The sequence below is a fragment of the Polyodon spathula genome, chromosome 14, assembly GCF_017654505.1.
Source record: "Polyodon spathula isolate WHYD16114869_AA chromosome 14, ASM1765450v1, whole genome shotgun sequence".
Taxonomy (NCBI): domain Eukaryota; kingdom Metazoa; phylum Chordata; class Actinopteri; order Acipenseriformes; family Polyodontidae; genus Polyodon; species Polyodon spathula.
Window position 1 is genome coordinate 36764110 of NC_054547.1, and position 25603 is coordinate 36789712.

Genomic DNA, 25603 nt, shown 5'->3' on the forward strand with positions numbered 1-25603 from the left:
TTTTAAAAAGCACTTCAAATGAGATCATGTTATGGTCTGAGTTTGCTAGTGGTTCTCTGACCTCTGTTTTAGTTATGCTATCTTTGTTATTTGAAAAGACTAAATCAAGGCATGCCTCCCCTCTAGTCGGTGGGGAGTAGACTGATGCTTTGGCTACTGCCTTCTTCAGTGTACTGCAGAACACAGGTTGTTGGAGTAGCACTACAGAAAAAGTTTGGTCTAGTAGTGGACGAGTGTATCTGTTCAGTGTCACTTTGACTACCAGGCTCCTTCATTATACTGGATGTATACATGTTAAGAGGGCCCATGTGGATGTACTGTACACTGAATCATTTGTATGAAAAGGTGCTACTCCTGTGTGTTTTCAAGGACTGTGCCACATTACCCTCTGAATACCAACTACTCATGTTGTTTCATGTTGTGATTATGATAAAACCACGCCTAAAATAGAACCATATAGGCAGAACAGACGGCCACCTAGGGCAGTAAATTGAAGGGGGCGGCAAAAATGGTACATTTTTACATTACATTTTATTCTTCATATTTCTTAAGTCGTAAAACGTTCAACATCTTAGATCACTGTTTCTTGTTCTGAAAAACGTACTGCTGATGTTACAGACTCATATGAGGCTGAAGGCTTTGTGGTCCACTGGTTAAAGAAACGGGCTTTTAACCAGGAGGTCCCCGGTTCAAATCCCAGCTCAGCCATTGACTTATTGTGTGACAAGTCACTTGTGCTCTGCCTTTCGGGTGAGACGTTGTTGTAAGTGATTCTGCAACTGGTGCAAAGTTCACACACCCTAGTCTTGTAAAGCTATTATTATTATTATTATATCATGAACAGTGTTGTAGTTGTAAATCTGGAAGTATGAGAACGCTGGGGGGGGTTGATCATGCAGGTGTGGTGTCATGCGAAATCTGGTCTCCCCTGGGAACAAGCTTGTGGTTGTTGAGCCTGTTGCTAAGCAAAGGACGCATTGAAGTTTCTTGCATATTCAAATGGGGTGGGGCATTATTGGATTTCATTTAAAATTATCCTGACAACGATTCTTATAAAAGGATGTTGCTAATACACGATAATCAAAATGTTTTACCGATTTTATATCCCTGGAATTCTCTGATGACTGTCCTGGAAACTGCTAGATTTGTAGCTAGGTGCTTTTGACAACAAATCTCATCAAGTCAGCCCTTAAAGTCATTAGATTTGGCGAGCAATTCGCTAAATTGGCAACACTGCTTGAGGCGCAGAAAAGAAAAAAAAGATTTTCGCACGGGTTATTGCCTTGACATAACAAATAAAAGAGATCGCTTCATCGGTGCCCAGGCACTGCAATTAGAGCGATTGTTGCCATTTAAACATTTTCTTAACACATCGGTAAAGATTCTTTAATTCTTTAAAGTTAATTCTTAAATCAAGAATCTGCCTATAGAAAAAAGTACCTGAGGATTTGCTGTGGACGATTGTCATCACTAATCTACAAGTTAGGCACCAGTTTTATAGTAGTTAAGGAACGCAATGCGATAATGTACAAATAAGGTACAATGAAAGTATGATGTGTTTGAAGTAACCTGCATATCCTGTATCAATTGTTATTTATAACTCTAAACTCATTCATGGTGGTAGAGTCCTTTGATCATAAATATTGACATTGTAGAGCTGACAGTAGATGTCACTACCGTTTGTAACCAGTGTGATGATTGTATATAGTATATAATTCCTTGCGCTGGCCCTGTGTGGAGGTGCCACTTCCAGTACTGCCAATGCCAGCTAATCTCCCCGCATGTTTGGATTGAAATATCAGGTGACAGAATCTTTTGCTGGTCGTTTCACTTTCCTTTCTTACGCTTTAAATCTGTTGTTCTCGAATGGTTTGGCCAATGATGCACAGCGACTGATTCATAAGGCTGCCTTGTGTGACTTGGAAGTTGTCCAAATTAATTAAGAAGAAAATGACGAGATGCTTGAAAAACTAATTCAGTCTTCTCCATCTCCGACAGCATTACCAGGGTTATTACATGTGAGACCTTGTAAGCAGCCAGATCATGGCTCGGTTTAGTTTTGTTGCTTGTTAACATGGAGTTTGAAAGAAAACACTCTCTCAATTGCCCGGTATGATTGAATCAATTCTCATCTTCATTGTGCTTTTGCATGATGCTACGAGTCTGTGAAGCAGAAAGCAAATTCATACACTCAGCTAAATTAGATATACAGTATAAACTAAATGATATTCCATCAGCATGTTTGGACAGTCTCTCTAAAGTTAAGTTTACCACTAAATAATAAAGTATGAAACACAAGTAATTTAAGGGTGTTAGCAAACCTACTGCACATGCAGTATAATTTCTAAAGTCGCTCTGGCAAAAGACTATATATTATCAGAACAGTCTGCATAATAATACCTGTTACTCGTTTATATGAAGGAAACAGATCCACACATTCCAGTTTGCTTTTCCTATTGATAGTTTCTACATGTTAAAAAAACACAGTCAATGTTTCTTTGCCTGGGCAAGTTATCAGAACAGCAGTCAGTCTTCTACTAATGCAAAATGGTAATTGGGCAGGTTTTACCAATGGTCTTATTAGCACATAGTGCCACAGGGAGGCATAAATATCCAAATTGATATTTGGGCATTAGGGGGAACCATTCCAGGGGGCTGTTACACGAGTGATGTCCTAATTGTCCCTCGGATGAAATAAAACATGCTTCAGGGATATCTCTGCAAGTCAACTCTACTAAATGATGTTGCAATGACCAAAAAGTGAAGTTGCTTAGTTATATTACAGTATGCACATCAAGTAAGAGATACAGTATGAGGAAGGTCGATTGTCTAAACATACCTGTGGCTTTATCCTTAAGTCCAAGGTAAAATAATTTATATATATATATATATATATATATATATATATATATATATATATATATATATATATATATATATATATATATATTTTTTTTTTTTTTTAAAGAAACACAACCAGACAAAAAAATATCGGCTTGAGGTCTTTAACTGATGGTGTCTCAGTTGTGCAGCCTCAGTCACTCAGCTGTAATACAATCCTGCTTTCCTAACTGCTTCTTTTCAAAAAACGGTCCATTCATCTTCAAGCTCTACAGTTCAAGGGTTACCGTATTTTTATTGTCATCTAGTGAATAGCTGTGTGATAACGGTGAGTTGATACAGTACCTGCTTCACAAGGTCAGCAGATTTGCTGAAAGCTGCAAAAACTGATAATACAGATAATCACAGTGATTATTCAGGGCTTTTCCTTCTTGCCACAGAGAGTGACGTGTAGAGGTTAAAGAAACAGCCTCTAAGGCTTTACTTCACTGATAATCACTTTTTACTATACTGTAATTTACTATACTTTGCTATGGTTTTAATGTGGTACCCTGTAGTAAACATATCAGTCACGTCCTAACTGGGAGAGAGGCTTTTACCAGTCTTACCAGTAAGATGAATAACCAGTGTCCAAGCCAGATGTTCTGCGTAGTAAATCAATAATATTTTTTGAGAAACCACTGTATTGAGCTGTAACAGCAATGGATTGCTTTTTAAAATCTTTTATATTTATTTGAAGAATAAAGCAGGTAATAAATACCACAGCCCTTCTTCTGCACTTATTGTTCTGTCTCAAGTGCTGTATTTGTAACTGGGGTTTTGCACATATAAAAAAGAGCCCATAAACAATGCCTTTTTTAGCGTGTGTAAGTAATAATTTTTAGCATTCATTAATGTCTAAATGCATTTGCAGTGAAAGAAACATCAGTGTTGAAAAATTACACACTGCTTGGGTTTCCCAGAAACCCATGACAGTGCAGCACAACCTTGTTTGGAAACTGAATTATTAACTGTACATAATTAGGGTTAACACACTTTGCACCAGATTCTCAAAGCTTACATCCATTGACACATTTTTTCTTTTACTTTAAAAATAAATAAGTAAATAAGTAAATAAATAAATAAAAATAAATAATAATAATAATAATAATAATAATAATAATAATAAATATCAGTTCTAAAACAAATAAGACTACTTTACACCCCTACATTAAACCTCAAGCTGGATTTGATTTGATACTGTGATCTTTTCTTGATGGTGGTTAGTACTATAATGCAATTGCTACTAAAGCCACGTTTCAAAGGCGACGCATTCAATCTGTTCACTTACTGTACTGTAGTAGAGGTTTTGAGACGCCGGATGCCCGGAGTGGGGAACTGTCTGGAGTTGATGTACGACACTTTCCGCAAGGCCTGATTGATGTACTCTATGTCATCTCCTTCCATGACGAGTGTTGACTGAGAAGGATTGAAGTGGAACTGGGCAAAACAAACAAGATCAAACATGAACGAGTGATGATACCCCCAATCACAATGTCATGAGGTGGCTCAACCTGCCTGTCTATCTCATTCTCTCTCTTTCCACGCTGCTCCTCTGTCTCCACCTCTCTCTTCCTGCATTCTTGAGATAAGAATATTGGTGACAAAAGAACTAAAAATACTGTTTATGTATTGCTTTGGTACTGAAAAGCAACACACATGTACTGCACTCCCAGAGCCTTGGAGTTTGACATTTTTAATTGTTAAAGAAAAACTAAATTCTTCTCATTGAGTTTTAAGCATAACACAATATTGTGTGGTGCTTGTGTACTTACAGTTCACTCAGGAAATTCATGCGATAGATTATTTTTTTAAAACAGACTAGACAGCACTACTACAGTAAACATATTTTACACTACATTCTTTGGCCTTGCCTTTCGAAGTACCCCTACCCATAAATTAGATCACTGATAAATGGAGAGACTGTCCGTAGGGAAGCCATACAGGGGGGCAGGACAGCTGGTGGAGGCTGGGGAGGTGGGGGCAAACTCTGGCACACAACAGGGATGTAGTGGATTGAGGGAAGATATAAATCCTATTCCTTGCAGATCATTGGACATACTGAGGGTAAAGAGGGTGATCATGCCTTTGTCTAGTTTAGAGAGCAGTTTTCTACTCTGTTCAAGTTAGAAAGACATCATGGTGTTCCCAGTAGACAGTAACAATAAAAACAGAAATCCTCTAAGTCCAGTGAAAAGCCTCATCTGGGAAAGGGAATATAGCCTCTTATTGAGTACAAACGAGCAGTACAAAACAATAATCAAAGGGGTGCTGATGATAGCAGGATAAAAGACTCTCCAGATCTTAAACTCCTAGTAAAAGAGGCTCTACACGTAGGTGTTCAAAGGGTTAATGAACTGATGTAGCTGAAGATTTCCGTGTGATATGGGAAAGCTCTCTTAGGGATGATAGCATTTCAATATTTAACAGTCGGCTTTTGAAAGATAAAAAAAAAAAAAAAAGCTCCCGTATTTTGAAAACTCAATGTTAAACCATGAAGAAATGAAACAGTACTTTTGCGGTGGGTGTTGGGTATAGAAGAGTTTAAGGACAGCCAGTAGTCATTTGGTTTCTTAATACAGACAGACTACAATCTGAATATCATGAATAATGAAGGATATCTTTTGGTAGGTTTTGGGAGAGAACTCCCCCAATCAGCATTGGACTCCTACACAGATAGTGTATATGATATATGACACTTGGCAAGTTTGCAATAGTGCATGTCAAATGTCCAGCAAGTAGTTTTGTGTATTACACTGTAGGTTGCATATGTGGTAATGTTATGAATGCCATCAGGGGCTTGTACATCCCACACCTCAACATACTGTATAAATCATAAGTGGTTACTATTGGCTACAACTCTCTAGCTTAGTATTTTTCTGTTATCCATTTATCACAGACAGCTTATGTTTGAGCAGTCTTTCCTGACTATCCTGCTGTTTCTTAATTCCCCCGGTAACAGCAATTAATCACACCGAGTTCTTGAATGTAATTACACATTGTGTTGTTTTACCTACTTAATAATCAATGTACTGTTTAATTAATTGACAGAACTGCTAATGATGTATCAGTGGCTCTTCATGTTCAGCATGTACAGATTCCAAGAAATAATAACTTTACTGCAATGTCATGTAAATGCATCAGCTAATGAGATATTGAAAATGTTGTTGTTTTGCAATTTTAACAAATTGGTCAGACAGAAAATGCTTGGTTGAGCATTTTGCATATGAAAGCACAATGCCAAAGACAAGAAGATAGTTCAATGGGCCATCCAGTTTTCCAGCCCCAGTAAAACAGGGGGTAATTTAGGAACGATCGTGTACCCCTTCAGAACAATTTATTTTTTGCTAGACACTTGAATATTGCCAATGCATTGGGGTTCCACTGATAGTGTTTTGGGGATTCAATCTGGATTCTTGAGTACTTCTAGTTGAAAAGTTTGTCATTAAATCTATTGAGTTTCTTTTCCCACTTCTAAACTGAACATGTGATTCTGTACAAAGAGCTGCGCAATACTGTTATTAATACCATACTAATCTATCTTGCTTGTTCCTACATGGTCTGTACTACAAACAGCTTTCTTATTTGCACTCTTTTAAAGGCAATAGGAAATAGTAATTCAATTGTGTAGGATAAATCTAAATACACATTTAAAAAGAACTAAGCAAGTGGCATAATTTTAATGAAACGCTTTGTAAAATAAATATTTTCCCATGTGCAAAACCATTCAATACATTTTCTATGAAGACTTTTATTTTTATTTAAAACAAAGTTTATATAACAGAGTAGCCTTGGCACAATCTGAAATTGCAGCAATGTACTATTGTAACAAACGGTTTGCTTTATGACACGAAACAGATTAGCTAAAACATCAGCAGCATGTAAACACACAATACCGGTTACTGGTTATTACATTAAAAAAAAAAAAAAAAAAAAAAATCTGTTTTAAAAGACCCAAAGGCTTTTCAATCTTGAAGCTACTTCTAAGGAAATTAAATTCCGTCATGGATCACAGTACTGTATTTTGATGACAGCCTATTGGTAACAATGACTGATTTATAAACTCTAAGGCTTGAATCAGATTTTATTGAAGTATCCTGATAATCTCGTGGCCTCTTTGCAATTTTACTGCTAACTGCTTGTTTGTATGCTGCTTCTGGGGTGGAAAATAAAATGTTGCATTGCTCCTTATTGTATTGGAGGTACGTACATGAGATGCCTGCTGTTTTATTAGGAGCACTGCACTCTCATCCTTTACCTTTATCCCCTGACCCAGGCTCTCCAGAGAATTGATATCCAGACCCTCCTTGCATGCCTGGAGGCAGGAGATCACTTTCTGGCTCTCAATCTTGCCGGGGCGGATGGTGAGGCCAGCGAGACTGCCTCTGAAATACTGGGTGAACCGTGGCTTTATCACTTCACCCCCTGAGTGGGTCAAGGAAAGAAAATATTAGCAGTGGCACAGTGGGCATTGTACTACATTTAAAGCGTCCAATTACCACTCTGCAAAACACGTGGCTAAAATGCATAAAAGCACTTGGAGTTGTGCAATATAAAAGCTTCTGTACTGTATTGTAAAAGATTAGAAATAGACGTTGGTTCTCTGCATGATTAAGTGATCGTTCAGTGTGGCAAATTGGCCTTGTTGCCATTCAGCCCTGCCATGCAGAAAATTGTCGTTTTTCAATGCTGTTGTATAATTGTCATAGATTTTTCTATTTTTTCTTGACAGATGCTATCAATTAAATGTTTATACATCAGATTAAACTGATCAAAATAAATTCTGAAAAAACAAAAAAGATACATTTTCTTTTGATCTTTCTACATGGCATTTCCACAGTTTCACATTTTTCACAGTCACTTTTTATTCTGTGTTTGTTTTGTTTTTTTTATTAACCACTTGCAATTTGTAGATGATAGACAGATTTGACATGTTTGTAACCTACTCTTTTTCTCTCCAGAAATGAGAATTAAAAATTACACAGGGATACAAATTTAAGACTAAGAAAAAAAAAAGGAGAGAGAATCATGATTTGACATGTTTAAGGCCATAGCCCTCCAGGCGGAAATTGCCTGTGGGAGGCTGGGGGTTTAACAGGTTAAATCCCAAAAGTGTACATTTGGTTCTGGTTGACATTTCAGGACCTGCTTTACATAACTCCAGCATTCTAAATATAGCTATGGGTTTTAAAATCTGGAAATTATCGTTGTTCTTTCCTACAGCCTGCTGACTCATTATAACAAGGGCAAAAGTGCTAAGTGATAATAATTAGTTTAAGACAAAAGAAAATGTTTGAATTATCTCTAGGCTTGAAGCAGAGGACCTACAGCATTTTAAATGGTGTAGGCCTAATGTAGATGTGATTAATGTTAATTAAAAACAAAGCTATCTAGCACACGTATCTTTAACTCTATTATTGGTTTTATTATTATTATTATTATTATTATTATTAATATTTTCAACAACGTGTTTGTAACCATGGGTATTTATTAACACTTCTCTCGTCTCAAGCAACCCAGACATGGCTCAGATGCTATTGTTGGAGGCAGGGTGTTACATCACAGCTTGAAGTGACAATCCTAAAGGTCTTGTACTGCACAATCACCTACGTTTACATGAGTAGTTTCCAACCCTTTAAAAACTTCACATTAGTTTATTTTTCATCTGCAGTCTTTCCCAGGTTAGAATTCAAGTCAGGTTATACCCTGTTCAGTTCTGGGCATACAAAATAAACTTCTGCAAAACAAGCTTACCTTGCCAGCATGCACCGACTGTGAGCTGCATATCAATTTGAGAGGGGTGTATCGGCCAGTCATCAGTCACAAGGTATGGTTCATAGGTCACCCCGTCAACGTACAAGGTCACAACGGGAAACTCCACGTTTATCACGTAGTAGTGCCATTCTTTGTCGCAAATCTGGAGGTTAAAAATAAAAGCTACAGTTATTTTTGCATGCATATGCTCCATTGTTTCTTGAACAAAAACATGTCAAAATGGCAATTATTTTTTAAAAGGCATCATGCCGAGAATGCTTTATGACAATGTTGTATAGATATAACATTTCTTATAGAGAGCCAACCTAGGCTACAGCTTCTGAAGAATCTTGTTAAACCGACATTCACCCTCTTCCTGACTGCTTCATGCTACTTTATTTCCCCCCTAAGAAACATTGTTTCAAGACGAGCCCACTAAATGGAAATCTAATTTTGTTCCCATTATCATAGCAGATGTGCAGCAGATCTATAATAAGAGGCAAGCATGGAATAGTGTATTTAAACATTTACATTGCTTTATTCAAGTGAGTCCTCAGGGGGGAAACCCACAGAGACTAATGTCTGCTTACCAATGGGATGTTCTGGAAACCAGAACCAAAAAAAAATAAAATGTCTTTGAAGTTACACCAGTCTCCAAGGCACACTGATATTTCACAATTCAATAATTGGTTTAATTTACAGTCAGGCTGTGGTGACAGTAAATTGCATACATTATGCAGTACAGTTTACTGTGTAAGGACCCTTTACTGTAATTCAGAGAGTATTGTTCAGTATGGACTGTGACACACACTCGTGCAGGAGGTCCACATATTTTCCTAATAGCAGCACCGTACCTGGAAGGTTAGAAATATTTGTATAAAACAGTTTTTTGGATTGTAGCCCAGTGCAATCCAAAACGCCTACAGGAAGCTAGGTGTGTATAATAATGGTTAAGTGAAGGCTGGTGCAAAATGAAAACAAGTAGAGTCGGACAGATGGGTGAACGAACAGACAAGATCAGTGCATAAGGGACCCTATTTTTTGAAAGAGGACCCTATAAAAAGTCCTTTGCAAAACATTTCTTAAAACGTTTTGTGAATAGAGCCCAAGACTACACACATTTGAGTCATGTTATTGCGTTTGTTTCAACATCGTTATGTGCAAGCACCTTTGTCTTGGCTCCAAGAACCGGATTCTAAAATGTCTCCTACTTGTGTTCAAGGGGATGTGTTGGCTTCACAGCAGCAGCTCCTCATCTGGATCTGGCTAATATAGTCTGCTCCTAAACTTGCTCTTCAACTCACTGGGGGATTACATCAGCTTCACTCACTCTTTAGAATGCCGCATTTAAATAGATGCCCGTCCCAATGAGTCCAATTAGACAAACATTTCCAAGACAACTGCATCATAAATGCAAGTACAGTAGAGCTCACTTGGATACCCTTTACTGTACAGTCTATCCTCACATTAGAGTAACTGATGAGAAATCAAAAAGGGTTTGGCCAATCATCTGGACAAACATTAATCTGCTGGACAGCTACCAGAGGCAGAAATCTCTGGGGGACTTTTAATCTACAGGGAAAAATTGAGAATTGAGAGTTATCTAACCCCTTCTGTTTTATCCATACAATTATTGCAATAAAGATTTTTATTTTAACTATTCCGTGCAAAACTTCATCTAATTAATTGTGACGTCTGAATTGCTTGAAACATTATTAATTGAAGCCGAAATGTTTAGCAAGCTAAATAAATCCAAAGGGTTCAAGTTTCACACAGCACACTCATCTAAACAAGAAGTGTTTTCCCCTTTCTTTGTTCTGCTACACATTGTTTTATATCATGGTGTGAACCATGTTGCACGCAACACCATCCACTGTGTTTCAAGTAATACTAAAAGAAAGTTTGTCTTTTCTTTGACAAACGTTTGTCTTTTATTATTACTGCAGTGCATATTCTACCAAGGAGTGTTTTATACTGTAGTTATTGATAATGTATACAGGATTAACAACATTTCTTGCCACTTTGGACAGTAATAACTCCAACTGAGTAAGTGCTAGCATAAACAGCACCCCTCTGGTGATTTCCTCATGGTCCAATGTTTTCCCAAAACATTTATCCTATACAGGTTCCAAAGTTATTGTTGTCCATAGTGGTCATGAAACTGTATGTGAATCCTGTTTCTTCAGTGTTCATGTAGACATACCAGATTACACTGAAAATAAGCAGCAACTGTGTTATGTCAGAGTTCTCACTGGACTGTGAGGGAAGCAAAGTTAATGGGACCAACCAGATGTCGCAGGTGGTAAGAAGTGAAGGTGAGCTCATTCACTATAAACATATAGTCTGTTGAGTTTATCAGACACACCTGGTTTGAGATTACTCTAAAACACCAAGACACGACTTTCATCTCCGACTTGTATTCTGAAACATCCATTCAAGTCTCGTCAGCCATGGTTTGATAGCAGGCGGTGTTAATCAGACACAGCACAAATTACTAATGCTTCACAAGGAGTGAACCTTTCAGTGAACAGGTTTAACATATATATTAGTAACCACTGGGGAATAGAGAGTAGGCAGGCACATCAGGAGGTAAGAATAAGCAAAACTGTTTAGCTGTATGAGCTGGTAACAAGTGGTATAAGGGTAAAAGTGAAGACTTGCCCAACAGACACAATAATGTTCTCTCATACCTCCAATATCTTTATCACATACCCTACGAACTCACTGTTCACTTATTGGATTGTTTCATCCGCCTAAACACTTCTTATATTATAGATCATTGGACTTTTCCCAAGCACTCGCCCCCTTAGTCATCTGTGTTTTTGATAAATTATGTTATTCTGTATCGCCATGTATTGTCATATTCAATCCCAAATTGTTGCTTGTTGACTAACACAGATCATGAAATGAAGACTTTATTCTCCACAATAGGTTTTATTGTGCCCAGTGCATTACTCTCAATGATCTGGAATGCTGTATTGCTGCGACACTGGTTAATCTCTTTTCAGCACAGATCATTAAAAGTATCCTATTCATTTTGAATTCATTGACACATTGATACCCAGGTTGAATTACACTGCTGTGCCAGTCTGGTTGCCAGAACACATTTAAAGAGCCCCTGGTGATTAAGGGAAGGTTTTGGATCTGCATTATGCAAAGTACCAGTTAGCTTAATGACTGGAGTTAATTGTAAAGGGTGGGGTGGTGGAAATCCAAACGACCCACAAATCCAATTACCTGCAATCATCGTTTTAGCATTTTAAGTGTCAGGTGATCCTCTTATTTTTTTTAGAAGCCCTCTGATTGGACAGGCCCTCTACTGTCTGCTACCTTGAGCTCTACCTCTCCCTGCTCTAAATTGCAGGCTCAGTCAGCCCTGGGGACATTTCACTTTGATTCTGGGCTGGAAGGCACCAGCATTAACTGCACTGCCATGTTATCTAGATCAAACAGGAGCTGCTGCAGTGACGCCACAGGGGAGCGTTACATTAACACAATTAAAATGCAGGTTGATGGAATACCTATTTGCACGATTACATTAAATGAAATGGGAAATGGTCTCTTTTTTGTTGTTTTCAGGATACAATTAGTGCCAGAAAGCTGTCCTTTTCACACAATCCTTTTGGGCCCTCGACGTTTAACAGCACAGTACTTCAAAGGACCTTTATCTTCCAGAGGTATTGTGTTTGTATTAAAGCACTATATCTAGAATCTTTCTTTATTCACTGTTTTCTGGCACTCAAGTAACTGGCACCCTTAGAGCTGAAATCTGAAAAGCAATAGACCTGGCACAGGATGCAATTACTTCAAAGGAAATATGGTAAGACTTTACATTAGTGTCTCTAATTACTGTGCATTTACTTTGTAGTTACTTAGTAAATACATGTGTACTTACACAAAATTACAATGTTATTATGCATAGTTACAATGTACTTAATCTTTTTGCACATTATAACCCAAATCCTAACCCTAACCCTTTTCTAATACAATTGTGTACTTGCATATATCGTGCGAAAAGTACATTGTAACTATGTGTAATAACTGTTGTAGCAGAAAACATCTGGCTATCTATATTATTGTGTGTCAGATCAGAGAACATCACCAAGTCTGGCATTTGCAAACTGATTCAGTGTGAAAGAAGAGATTGATGAGCCCTGTACAGAGGTGACCTGAAGGTGCAATAAAAAAAAAAAAATTCTCTTGTTCTGTGTGGAATAAAAATGCCTCTCTCCTTCAAGAACGGGGGGGAGAAAAGAGAGTGCTATGAATGCAGATGTTGTCGAAGCTGCTCTTTTATTAACCCCAGATTATTTCTGGACTGCACTACTATGCTTTTGTGCTCACTTCCAAAGAGGGCATGTACTGAGAGCAGGGACATGGGGTCAGCACCCTCACTCTTGTATGGAAAGTGCTGTAGAACCTGTAAGCATTTTGAGGCTAAATCACTGTGCTTTGATATTAGTAGGTGGAGTACATGCAGTTAATCAGCAAGCAGAGATCATTACTGCACTGTTGAGGGATTAACTCTTCAGAGTATATACAGGGTGGATAAATCAAAGTACACTGTCTTCATTTTGTTTCTATAGTGGTAATGTAATAATGTTTTAATGCATCACAGGGATTCTTGTCTTGAGTAGATAAACAAAAGGCTGTGTGGTTCTACCCAGCACTGGTATAGTTGAGTTGGAATGCACCAGAACATCATTCCTGTACTTTTTTCTATAGGCAGAACCTTGACTTGAATCTTTAGTGATTTGTTATGAAAATGCTTATAATGGTGCCAGACTGATCTAATTTCGGTGCACCAATGAAGCAGTCTATTTTCCGTAGGGACATCAAATTAGTCTTTCCATTGAATAGACACTAGGAACAAAAAAAATCAGTGTTCGATTTCCTACAAACCAGTTTTAATGGTACACTCAGAATGCAGAATCAAGAGTCAAACCCACGACGCCTCTTCCGCACAATTGTCTGACTTCAGTCAGTCATCCTTACAGACTTCTATTGCAAACTACAATACTACTTTTAGTAGTACAACAATTATTATTATTATTTAAATGCTGACGAGACTCGTTCACGTAGGATGCTAAATCTTCAGAATTTTAAGACTGCGTTGTCATATACCAAAGACCCTGTTTTGGAATGAAACCTTACTTGAATGCCCTTATATATATATATATATATATATATATATATATATATATATATATATATATATATATATATATATATATATATATAAAAGCTGCACACTTATTTAAAATTAAAACAAAACACTGGTAAGTAAACTATATATTTATTTATCTGCTTTGCTTGTTTTTTGCCAGAACCACTGTTTTTTTCTTTTGTTTGTTTGTTTGTTTGTTTGTTTTTTTTTTTATCTGATGAGACCAAATGCGGTAGGTCCAGGAATAAAAAAAAAAAAAACATTTAAAAAATACAGAATGTAGTGTAAGATTTTCCAGAACTGTTGGCAGATAGTCTTTAAGAATAAATTTAAAAAAACAAAAGCAATTCTAATTGTACTGATACAGTTCTTAAATTGACGACGAATAAAAAATAACTGAGCGTTTGTGGGATTTGTGATTTTATTGGCTTCAGAGGATGTGATATACTAATACTGCACAGGGCATTGGGGCGATTGAAGTTCTCCACTGGTGATGACCTCACCAAACCACCAAGCCAACATTTACCTGTTTACAAAACAAGCCAAATTTGGCTTGAAAATCTGGCAGCAGTGATCAAGGGGGAGAAGTCACATGTTTGACGCATGCATTACCTATTAAATATTTCTTGAAGTTCAACGTACAAATAAAATGTGAATTTGTATAATTTGTTTTAGAAAAATCAATATATGAATTGGCATTCTGGTACTTTAAAATTTAGGACTACACCACTGCTACCCAGCCACGTGCTCACATGGATAATTGTAGTTAATGATACGATTATCACAGCAGGCATACAACCAATACATGCTGCAATGTCACCTTGTTGTACAGCAAGCATAAACACAGAGATACCGTACTGTAGAGTCCTCCGAGATTGCCACAAAATACAAACAGAGCTACAATCTACATGGCTTAAACACCCCAGACGCACTGCACATTTTGAGAGCACTGGTGTACTTTACTGGAGGGAAAAAAAAACAAACAAACAAAAAAAAACTCTTGGTTTGGTAATCCAGGTCTCTAAAGACATTTATGGTGAAATTCAACACTTTTGTTCAGTGTAGTGAAACAAACACACAGCACAACCCACACACAAGAGCACTGTAGGAGTCTCGAACTTTCCACACATTGCAGGTGTAAAGAGATTATGGTGAAATTCAAAGACTTCAGTAGTGAAACAAACACACAGCACAACCCACACACACCTTTTTTTTTTGACATGACCTCAGAGAGAAATGCAGGAGTAAGACACTTTGTATCCAATATGCTTGAAGGTGACTATAAATTATCACATAGCAAAGTCTCTAATTAGTGCGGCAGTTACAAGCATATCCCTTGGGGAGAAAAGTCAACAGCAAAATGACCCTGCACTGCCTCCCATTTCTGTGCTCTTAATTTAGAGTGGCTCAGACTTCAGATTCTAACAGAATATAAATGACCTCAAATGAAGAGCAGGATCCTAATTCTTTGTCTGAACAATGGCCCAGTGGCTTTGGCTGAGCCCTCTAAAGCAACACAGCCCATGCAAAAATCAATGAAGGGAAGAGTGATATTTCATTCTCAAATTCTCCAGTGTCTATATAACAGTGTGCTGTTATATAGAGACAGCAATACAAACACAATACCTCTGCAGTGAGTAGTTGCCGAAGCACAGCTATGCTTTGAATGCAGCTTAGTATCTGTTTATTAAATCGTCTGATCTGAGCATTCATGTTGTACATGTCTTAATGCTAATTTAAACAGCAATAACAGAATTTATTATCAGCAACAGAAGCTCTTCACTATCAATAAGCTTAAACCTTGGAATGCTTGCTTGCTTGCTTGCTTGCTTTCTTTCTCTCTCTCTCTCTCTCTCTCTCTCTCTCTCTCTCTCTCTCTCTCTCTCACCATTTTCTTTGGGGGATGGTTTTCATAGATTAATATAATGAAACATGTAATAAATGAGTTTGCTCTGTTCATTCTCCAGGCCTTTGCATGAACCTCCTTTGAATAAATTGTTCTAATGAATTCGATCCCTGTAGAAAATCAAGTTCACTAAATTAGATTCAATAAATATTTTCATTTTCAGACAAGTGAGCATCAACTCCAGGCTCTCTCAAGGTATTGTTCCTGCAAGTCTCGCCGCAGGCAGGTCAACACTGGCTTCTCATTTGCAATGTGGTTAAATGCTGGTGTTTGTTTTCAGTGACAAAGTCAAGCGGGAGAGGCTCAGTTTGGTTTGAGTTTTAATTCAGGAAGTGGAGGGGTTCGAATTTCTTTTCTTTTTTAAAGCTGTCACTTAAACAGGCAGCCATCGGGAGCTGACTGAGACGCCTCTCTTTCTCTTTTCTGTGCGAGAAAACACTTAAACAAAGGAAAGCGAGAAAAGAAAGAATGCGACACACCAGCCATTTACCAACTGTGGCAACAAATCATTCATTCAGTTTATTAATGCAATCGAAGCTAATGCAATTCCTTTTCTGGGCTTGCTCGAAGGTTTTTTAATTCCAAGCACAAGAGACTGTTTTATATTGTCTCTGCATTCAAGCATTCACTGTTGCATTCGTAAATTAATAATGCTTAATCAGCAAATGTTTTAAAGTGGCAGCCGACACTACTGTAAACTACAGCATGTCTCCAGAGAGGGTCTCCAACTATAAATCCCAAAACAATGAGGCATATTAGTCTTGCTATACCCGCTATACCTGAGAGGTCCTGGTTGTCTGTTTTGATTGATGCTGTGCTTGTTATGATACACGCAGTGTGAACACTCATGGTTTTAAATGAAAGGCTGCTGCTTTGGTCTCTTATTCGATATTCAGCTACAATAAAATGTGATTCACCAAATGCATACGTTTCCTGCAGCACAATAAACTGCTATTTTTTATCAAAGCTCCTTTATATTCTGATTGCCATCTCCCAGCACTCGTAAAGACTTAACCCTGAATGCCAGGACTATGACTAAAAGCATTAGAAGAGTGGGAAGATGCACCGAGTGCAAGAAATTACATTTAGGCTACATCTGTCATCGCACACAATCATGGCTGAGGACAAACCTAATTTATTATCAGGGGAGAAAGCAATTGTTTTGGGCAGTCAACTATCAAAATGAATTTATAGCATGTCCAGATTAGGGAAGAATAATCTAGTCGATGACTCCATAACTCTTAGCTATGATTTAGCACAGCATCCAGATATCATTGTACTATCTTCCTACTTTAATAGATTGTGTTTATCTACACATGGGTTTATTTCAACTGCATTTTTCTTTGGCTGTTTATCAAAATCAAATCGAGTGCATTAAGACTACTTTAGGGTCTGGGTCCTCCAAATGCCAAATGACACCTTATATTTTGTATTTAAAATGTACTGGCACACATACCATGTTACTGGTTAGACAGTGTTAGTAACTGGTTTTGCTGATGCATGCCAGTGTTTAGTGGCACGTGTATTTACACATGTCGTAACATACTGGAGGTCTAAGTCTGATATTTACTAATAGTTGCTGGATGGTAGCTTCTTTACCGGTAGCCTAGAAAAGGTTAACAAATACAAAACATTTATTAATGTATCAAACCATACCTCGGTATTGCAAAGAGAGGCACATTGAAGCCAGACTAAGTCCCATTAAGTACATGGTAATTACATTGCAAGTACATGTGTAGCTGACTTACTATGCAGATGTTACCACTTAATTACAATGAATCATCATACAGTTTTTTCCGAATGAATGTAAGAACTTCAATTAATGACTGAAATGTATTAAATAATACAAGACACTAAAAACATTCCAATTTGTATGGCAGCAACAATTACTACACCAACATTTATAAAACCTTGCACTGGACACCTCATCGGCCTGAACTAGGTCTGATTTCAAATCATGAAACAAGTCTCTACCATCTGTTAAGTAAAGACAAGCTGTGTTTGAGTAACACGGATAACTAATGAATTACCAGACTAATAACTGACAAAGAAAAGGATTCATCATTTAACACTCATTTAACACGCAAAAGAAACCCTACAAATGTGGTGTTTTTGCATTTTTACATGAACATTGTAGTATACTTAAATATGTAGATTGGACTGTAGATTACAGGGCATTTATAACCAAGTAATTACATAGTAGTAACTGAGCAACTACCTATGGGAATATGTTTGTAATTACATTACATTGGTAGTTACCCAGTTATAACAATGTAATTACAGTATGTCTATTCACACCCTGTAGTCTTAAGTGTTACCACAAAACATAATTTAGAAAAAAAAAAAAAACATGTAATATAAACTGAATTGTGGTATTACTGCACTGTATCCTTGAATTACATACCATATCTCCCCAAGACGCCATGGGTTATGTAATAGGACAGGATAGATATAATATGTCAGGTTTGGAGGTTCAGAGGTTAAGCTAAGAGCCTAAGGGGAAGCTGTGAATGTTGTCTTGCACACAAATCAGGTAGAGTCTTCGTCAAGCAGCACAATCAACTACCTGACAAACACAATAACTTTGATTCATCAACACTGTTTCGGCCGGCTCTGTCATTATTGATGGATGTCAATGATTCATGCAGATAATTCAAATAGCTTGATCATCATGCTCAGGACACAGGGGAAATCCACAGGATGCCAGGGTGCTAAGGATTGCTGTTCACATACAGTATGAGGAAACACAGACTTGCATATACTTGAGATGTCAGTATAAAATAAAAAGACCCATACTGGCACTGATAATACTGTACATATTCATACAGACCATTTAACGAGAAGCAACTCAAATCTCCTTTACAAATTCCCTTGTTTCAATCAGTGCACAATCTATGCTCTCCTATGTTGCACAAATTACAGGTACACTGAATGGCTACAGGATTTCTTAGAAGAACAGAAGAATGGCAAAATGAACACGAGACAGGGAAAATGTATGTGGCAGTGCTACAAAAGCTGTAAATCATTTACATTCACAATTAACTGAATAGTTTATAACCTTGAGTGTGTTGACTTTTGGACCATTTACCAGATCAGTGGGTCACAATGAAAGACATGCTTGTGACAAACTGTGTTAGAGTTACAGACAACAAGACACAGAGGTTTTTATTATTATTATTTATTTTATTATATACGACATGGAGTCGCATCCTGATTCGGCAATTTCTGTACTCTTTCAATGTGGTAAGACAGACTACCTTCAACCAGAGACTCATTAAATGGATGTGGCAGAGCCCCAAAAAGCCCATCTTCACCCTGGGACACACTCACACAAAAAAAACCTATTTCATTTCATACCTTTACATAAAAAAGTGTTATCCTACGATATAAACTAACACATTACAGTAATATGTCAGTTGGTTGATCATAGCCAACATATACAGCATGCAGAATAGCATTTCATAATTAATGCAAGTGTATACAATAAGCTAATCAGAGTCCCATTTCATATACTGGAATCTTAAGAATATTTGCCAAGGATCAGTTCTCACAATATAACAAAAATTCTAACACAATATAATATCCCAGCTTTAAAACATCTCTACCGATTTTAAAACCAACAGATAAATATTCATTACTTGTCACACCTGTGCTGGCTGCACTTTTCTGAAACGCTGTTGAGATCCCCCCCCCCCCCCCCGGTGCTGAACTTTGAATAAATACCAGCCCGCAGTTACTGTAGGAGGAAACAAAGCTTGCAATTTCAATATCTCCAAAATAGATTTCTTAATTACTGGCTGATAGGATTGCACCAGGCGCAGTGATGTGGATTTTCTCATTTGGTTGATCATGTTGCAGTAGGAGGGAGAATTCAGCACTGGGACAATACTCATGCATTCCCTTTTGATCTAAATTAGGCGAGTGCGTTTAATGACTGTCAGGGCTGACTACACTGTACACAACTCCAGAGGCTAAAAGGCTTGTTAAAACAAACAGGCCTGTATTGTTTTACATAGATCACCTGTAATAAATTCAAAGCCTGTTCAGCAATATTTGTAAGGCTCGTTCTGTGTAAGGGGCATCCATGATCCTAATATATACCACAATGGGTTACCTAGCCATGTTGTTGAATCATTGGGATCCTTTCTGACCTGACTTGGCAAAGTTTTGAGATAACTTAGCTGCTAGGAACCAATGGAGCATTATGTATTTATATGCTACTAAAGAAAAAATAATAATAATAATAATAATAATAATAATAATAATAATAATAATAATAATAATAATAATAATAATAAAAGATGAAATAATTGTATTTAAAGTGTATTGTTCTTTTGTATTGTTGGTTCTTAGTTAAAATAGCTGTAATGACCCTTTATTTATATACCTTTTTTTGTTGTTCGCTGTCGGGTTGGGATCCCTTAGGTTCCGGCAGGCTCGTAACTTTTGAAATTTCAGGATGTGCTGTCAGAGTGTCATTGTTCTGAAATAACCGCACGTTTCTGAGTGTGATACACCCAGGTAAATTGTGAGAATTCTGAAACACGAAAGATCCTAAAACATTTCACTCTGATACAAGGACCAAGCAGTGACAGACCCTAAAATACAGTGAGGTTCTCAATCTACTACCTGAATGCTGGAATATTTCAGCCCAATGACTTTGTGTACATCAATAAAAAGCCACATGAAAGAAAAGCTCTGTATGATACCACAGTCACGCAATGAAACATACATACATACATACATACATACACAAACAGTGCATATGTACATACCTACATAATATGAGTTTTCATCTCAATATATAATATAGTAATTTTCATATATATATATATATATATATATATATATATATATATATATATATATATATATATATATATATATATAAATATATATATATATTACAATTAATATAAAAAAAAAAAATTCTTATCAGTCACTGATGCACTTTAAACTGAAAAGCGCAATTTGGAAAGTAGAAAATGGTGTGAGGTTAATTATTTGGTTTATGTGTAAGGTGTGATGTGCTGCATGAGAGATTAAGTTTGAAAGATGGATAGACAGATGCCATGTTATGAATGTGAGGATTCTATTAAAAGTTTCAAAACCAGGGGTCTGTCCTACTGGACTGAACTGCAGTGTAAACAGAAAGTCAAGGAGTCTACACAGTGAATACCTGAAGCTTTGTCCTCTAAACTTTAGTGAGCAGCAGCTGGTGTGAAGCAATATCCCAAGTGAAAAGAGGATAAGAAAAATCAGTAAAGGCAAACAAAAGCTGTCAGGTTTGAAGGTTGAGGGGTAGAACTGAATAGACTGGGGGAGTGTGGATGCTGAACTGACAGTTCTGCTACCAGTATTGCTTTCTCTTCCTACACTGGATTATCTTGATTCATTTGTCTTTTATCCTTACTGCTCTGTGTGGTGGGAGTTTTTCCAGTTCTTATTTAGGGGTGTGTGTGGCAGGAGATATAACAATATAGGAGAACACATCATTAAGCCACCACATCACAGCAAGATAACCCTAGAAATACAAGCTCCTGTAACGCCAATAAAACACAACAAGGACAATAACTTCTAGATGAGGGCAACAGAGACACTAGAGATACCTATCACTTTGTTCATGGTCCTCTTGCCCTTTACAATACGCTAAAGACATGCAATTACCTCTTTGAAATCTGTGGTACCAGTTAACTTGTAATGTCACTATTTAATAGCTCTAAGACACAGCTGACAGAGAGGTCTCTAAAACTGTGCTGCCTTTCTGCCAAAGAGAGTCAGCGTTTCATTACTGCAGTTACCCAGGGAAGAAAGCGGATTGTAAATTATTTACGTAATTCAAGTTTAGAGATCAAATTGTTCCTTATGTGCATTTGAAATTGCCTTTTGGCAGATGTACAATTTTCCGCATGTAGCTTTTACACCTTATAAAATCACAAACATCTATACAGCTCAAATGCTAACACAACAGCATAATACAATTTGCACATCTTGGGCTGTGATCAGTATTCTCAAGTTTTCGGTGCTATCACAATGCTTGGGTAGTGTATGGATTTGCCCGAGGGAGATAAAAAACTGTTTGAGTGGTTTATTTTTGTTCATACTGATTTTGCAGGAAATACATGCTTGCAGCTCTAGCGCATTCACAACTGCTGTCAAACAATCAATTTTCATATCATCTGCACACAGTGCCTAATAACAACAACACTTGAGGCTTGTTTGAAACCTCTCCTGGTGGTAAATACTTTACCGTACACATTCTCTCTCAGTAGGGCCCTGACAAATTCGGTAACAGAAAACCTACCTGTGAAGCAATCAAACTTTCAGCTAGGACATCAGGGAGATTTTTCATTTGTAGCAAATGTAAAATAAGTAATGGGTGAACAAAGTACAGAATATTCTATACAACCTGGAGTTGTATAAAAAAAAGCCAGAACTCCATTGCTCTGGGCTATACTTTCGAATCCAAAGAGAATGTGTGTTAAATTGGTTTGTGAAATTTAGTGTTAAACAAATGCAAAAGGTTTCCATAAGGTTCCCAGTTGGTGCTAAAATGATTAGATCCAATATCTTGTCTTTAAAAATATGTAAATACAGCATGTGGATTTTGGAGACTACAGCATTTTAAAAAGAGACTTGGTCATATTAATAAATAGTTAATTTCTCCTCCTCCAATTCACCCGCACTGGTGTGTTCTTCAATTAATGTATAGTTTTATGAATGTTCATGCTGAAAAATCATCAACAACTGTAAAGCACTCATGTGTAAGATATGCACAAGTACCAAGTTCTTTGGACAAAGGTTTTGACTCGCTGTTTATCACCGACTAGTTTCTTTCAGTATGTCTACATAAACAGAATCAAGAGGCCTAAAGAGGCCTTGAATCATTTTAGCAAATTGGATTAAAGACTGTAGTACATGTTTGAGGAAAAATGCTTTTTTCTATTTAAAAATTACACATTGATTGCAACCTCTTGCTTTCTATTAACTAATTGACCAATGTGGATACCAGAAAACACCTTTCTAATATTGTCTTAAGCTACTGTTATTTCATTAAAAAAAAAACATACAAAACTCTGGCATTTGGCACAGTGTGTTATAATAACTCTCTGAATACTACAAAAACATTAGGGACTTTTTATTTGGAGTTGATTAAAGAAAGGGTGCATGCAGAGTGATTTGGTAATTATACAATGCTGCAGAAAATCATAGATAGTTATACCTGTTCATTACCATGGAACACAGACTAGCACAGTGAAATACACTTTAAATGCAACATGCTGACAATTTTTTTTTTTTTTTTTTAAAGAGCACTGCCAGCGTCCAGCTTTCTCGGCAGCTTGTTAATTTAAGACTCTGTGTTGACAACCAGGAGGGTCTTTGTCGCCATGCCTTTAAATATAAAAACAGTCAGAGATTGGATTTTCCCAGGTAATTAAATTGAGGTTACAAACAAGGCTGACGGATGATATAAACTTAGTTTTAAAGACACCTTTGAAAAACAGTATTGAAATGCATGAAGTTAGTTCCCTGACTTTATTGTAAGGTAGATCTTACGAGACTCAGGTCACACAGTATTGCTGGTTTCACAGACCCTGATTAGCAATAATCTTGGATGACTCAACGTTAATTTAGGTAAGGTAATCCACAATTAGAATAGCTGGTATTGATAAACACAGCATGAAAGATAGGGTGTGCTGAGTTGCCAACATCTACGTCCATGTTTTGTGGATATGCATAGTTACAAATGTACTACAATATATATTTTTTGCATGATATATCCACTCTAATCCTAACCATAACTCTAAACTTAACCCAACCCTAACTCTAAACCCAACCCTAACCCAACCAGAATTCTAAACCAAACCTGAACTCTAAACCTAACCCTAACTCTGAACCTAACCCTAACCCAACCCGAATTTTAAACCTAACCCTAACTCTAAACCTAACCCAAACCCAACCCTAACTCTAAACCTAACCCTAACTCTAAACCTAACCCTAACCAAACCCTAACTCTAAACCTAACCCTAAACCTAACCCTAACCCAAAACCTAACTCTAAACCTAACCCTAACTCTAAACCTAACCCTAACCTAACCCTAACTCTAACCCTAACCCTAACTCTAAACCTAACTCTAAACCTAACCCTAACTCTAAACCTAACCTAACCCTAACCCTAACCCTAACCCTAACCCAAACTCTAAACCTAACCCTAACCTCTAAACCTAACCCTAACCCAAACTCTAAACCTAACCCTAACCCAAACTCTAAACCTAACCCTAACCCTAACCCTAACCCTAACCCTAACCCTAACCCTAACCCTAACCCTAACTCTAAACCTAACCCAACCCTAACTCTAAACCTAACCCTAACTCTAAATCTAACCCAACCCTAACCATAAATCTAACCCAACCCGAACTCTAAACCTAACCCTTTTTTCCTGTTACAATAAAAAAAGTTATTTTAGCTGACAATAAAGGTAACCTTATCCACTCTGACTCACTGGTGCTTCCTCAGCTCAGTCTTGAGATTCTCAGCTTTCACACTATCACCTGACCTCGACCTCATGAGATGTTTAATTTTCTATGATATGTTCTTTTTCTCTTTTCTTAAAAAAGTAAGGTGATCTGTGTTATAATCCCCTGATGGGACTTTTCATAAAAGTTTTATGAAGGAAAACACACACAAACACACACACTGCATAGTATGTGCACAGTTCCCTCAACAACAGTTACGATCCCTGTTAGCTGCACCGGATGGCATTTGAACATGAATTGCAAAGAGTGCCTACCTGTTCCAGCTTCCAGTGGTACTCAGCAGGGCGGAAAGTGTCCACCTGGTCGAAATCCCTGCGCAGCAGAAACACCAGCCGGCAGTTATGCACGTACAATGCATAGTGGTGCCGATTCATCTCTGCAATCACGCAGAGGGGGAATGGAAAAGATTAATGCGCTACAACCAAATGCATTTTTATGAAATGAACTGTAAAAAAAAAAAAAAAAAAAAAAAAAAAAAAAAAGGAGTATATGTTCTTATTGGGTAGCCAGGCGGTTTTAATCACTATCCATGCCCAACACTACTGCACCTGCTTCATTCCTTTCACCGGTATAAATGCCATTATAGAAATGATATTCTTCAGAGTGGAGATCACATACAGATAACTGGCTCTAATGTCCAGCTATCTAGTGTGTCTGCTTGATGGGTGTCATTCTGTATTTTGTTACAGTATATAGAAGTTAACCCTTTTGGGATGCATTTTGTCAAGCTGGCTTGGGAGGCAAAGTTGTTAACAAGGGAGGGGGACGGGGGGAATTATTGCAAAGCCTTGCTTCTCTTCAACAAGAGCTGTGGGGATGGTTAGCATTCAGAAAGCTGATGGGAATTTGTCTCGTCAGAAAAAGTATGAAAACAAGCCCTGCAGCACGCATTCACGAAATGCTCCTGTGGGCCATCAAAAAAGGTTATCAAGACGACAGCAAGTTAGAATTTGCTCGATCTGCATGTGATTTTAATATCCATCAATTGAATTGCCTTTTGCACACTGCAATCTAGCACTGCCTATCACAGTTTTCTATTCTATTGATTTCCATTTCAAGCATGTTTTATTTGAAATTTAAGGCTGAGACATATGCGTTTTTTTCCCCCCATGTGTTTTGGATCATGATATCCAATTGAGTAGGTTTGACTTTTTCACCATTGGGTCATGACTTCGCTAAGCAAGACTAGTCAAGTACTTCAATAAATGACCACCCAAGCACCAAAGCACAATACAGCCTAAATTGATTCCCTTTGCCCTTGCAAACTTCATTTAAATGTTTTCAATTCCCAACCCTGGTAAACTAGCAATGCTAAATTAAGATCTCACTTGACATTTCCAACAGTCTTTAACCAGATTAT

The 25603-nt window shown here is 37.3% G+C and overlaps 1 protein-coding gene across 1 annotated transcript in view; it reads right to left on the reverse strand.

Moving 5' to 3' along the window:
- Nucleotides 1-25603, reverse strand: part of LOC121326359 (calsyntenin-2-like) — a 139958-nt gene that overhangs the window by 11170 nt on the left and 103185 nt on the right. Inside the window, exons 8-11 of the mRNA XM_041269605.1 lie at nucleotides 24498-24619; nucleotides 8635-8797; nucleotides 7139-7305; nucleotides 4172-4320 (exon numbers count right to left, since the gene is read on the reverse strand). Coding sequence (XP_041125539.1) covers nucleotides 4172-4320; nucleotides 7139-7305; nucleotides 8635-8797; nucleotides 24498-24619 — 601 coding nt within the window. The remainder of the gene's footprint in view (nucleotides 1-4171; nucleotides 4321-7138; nucleotides 7306-8634; nucleotides 8798-24497; nucleotides 24620-25603) is intronic.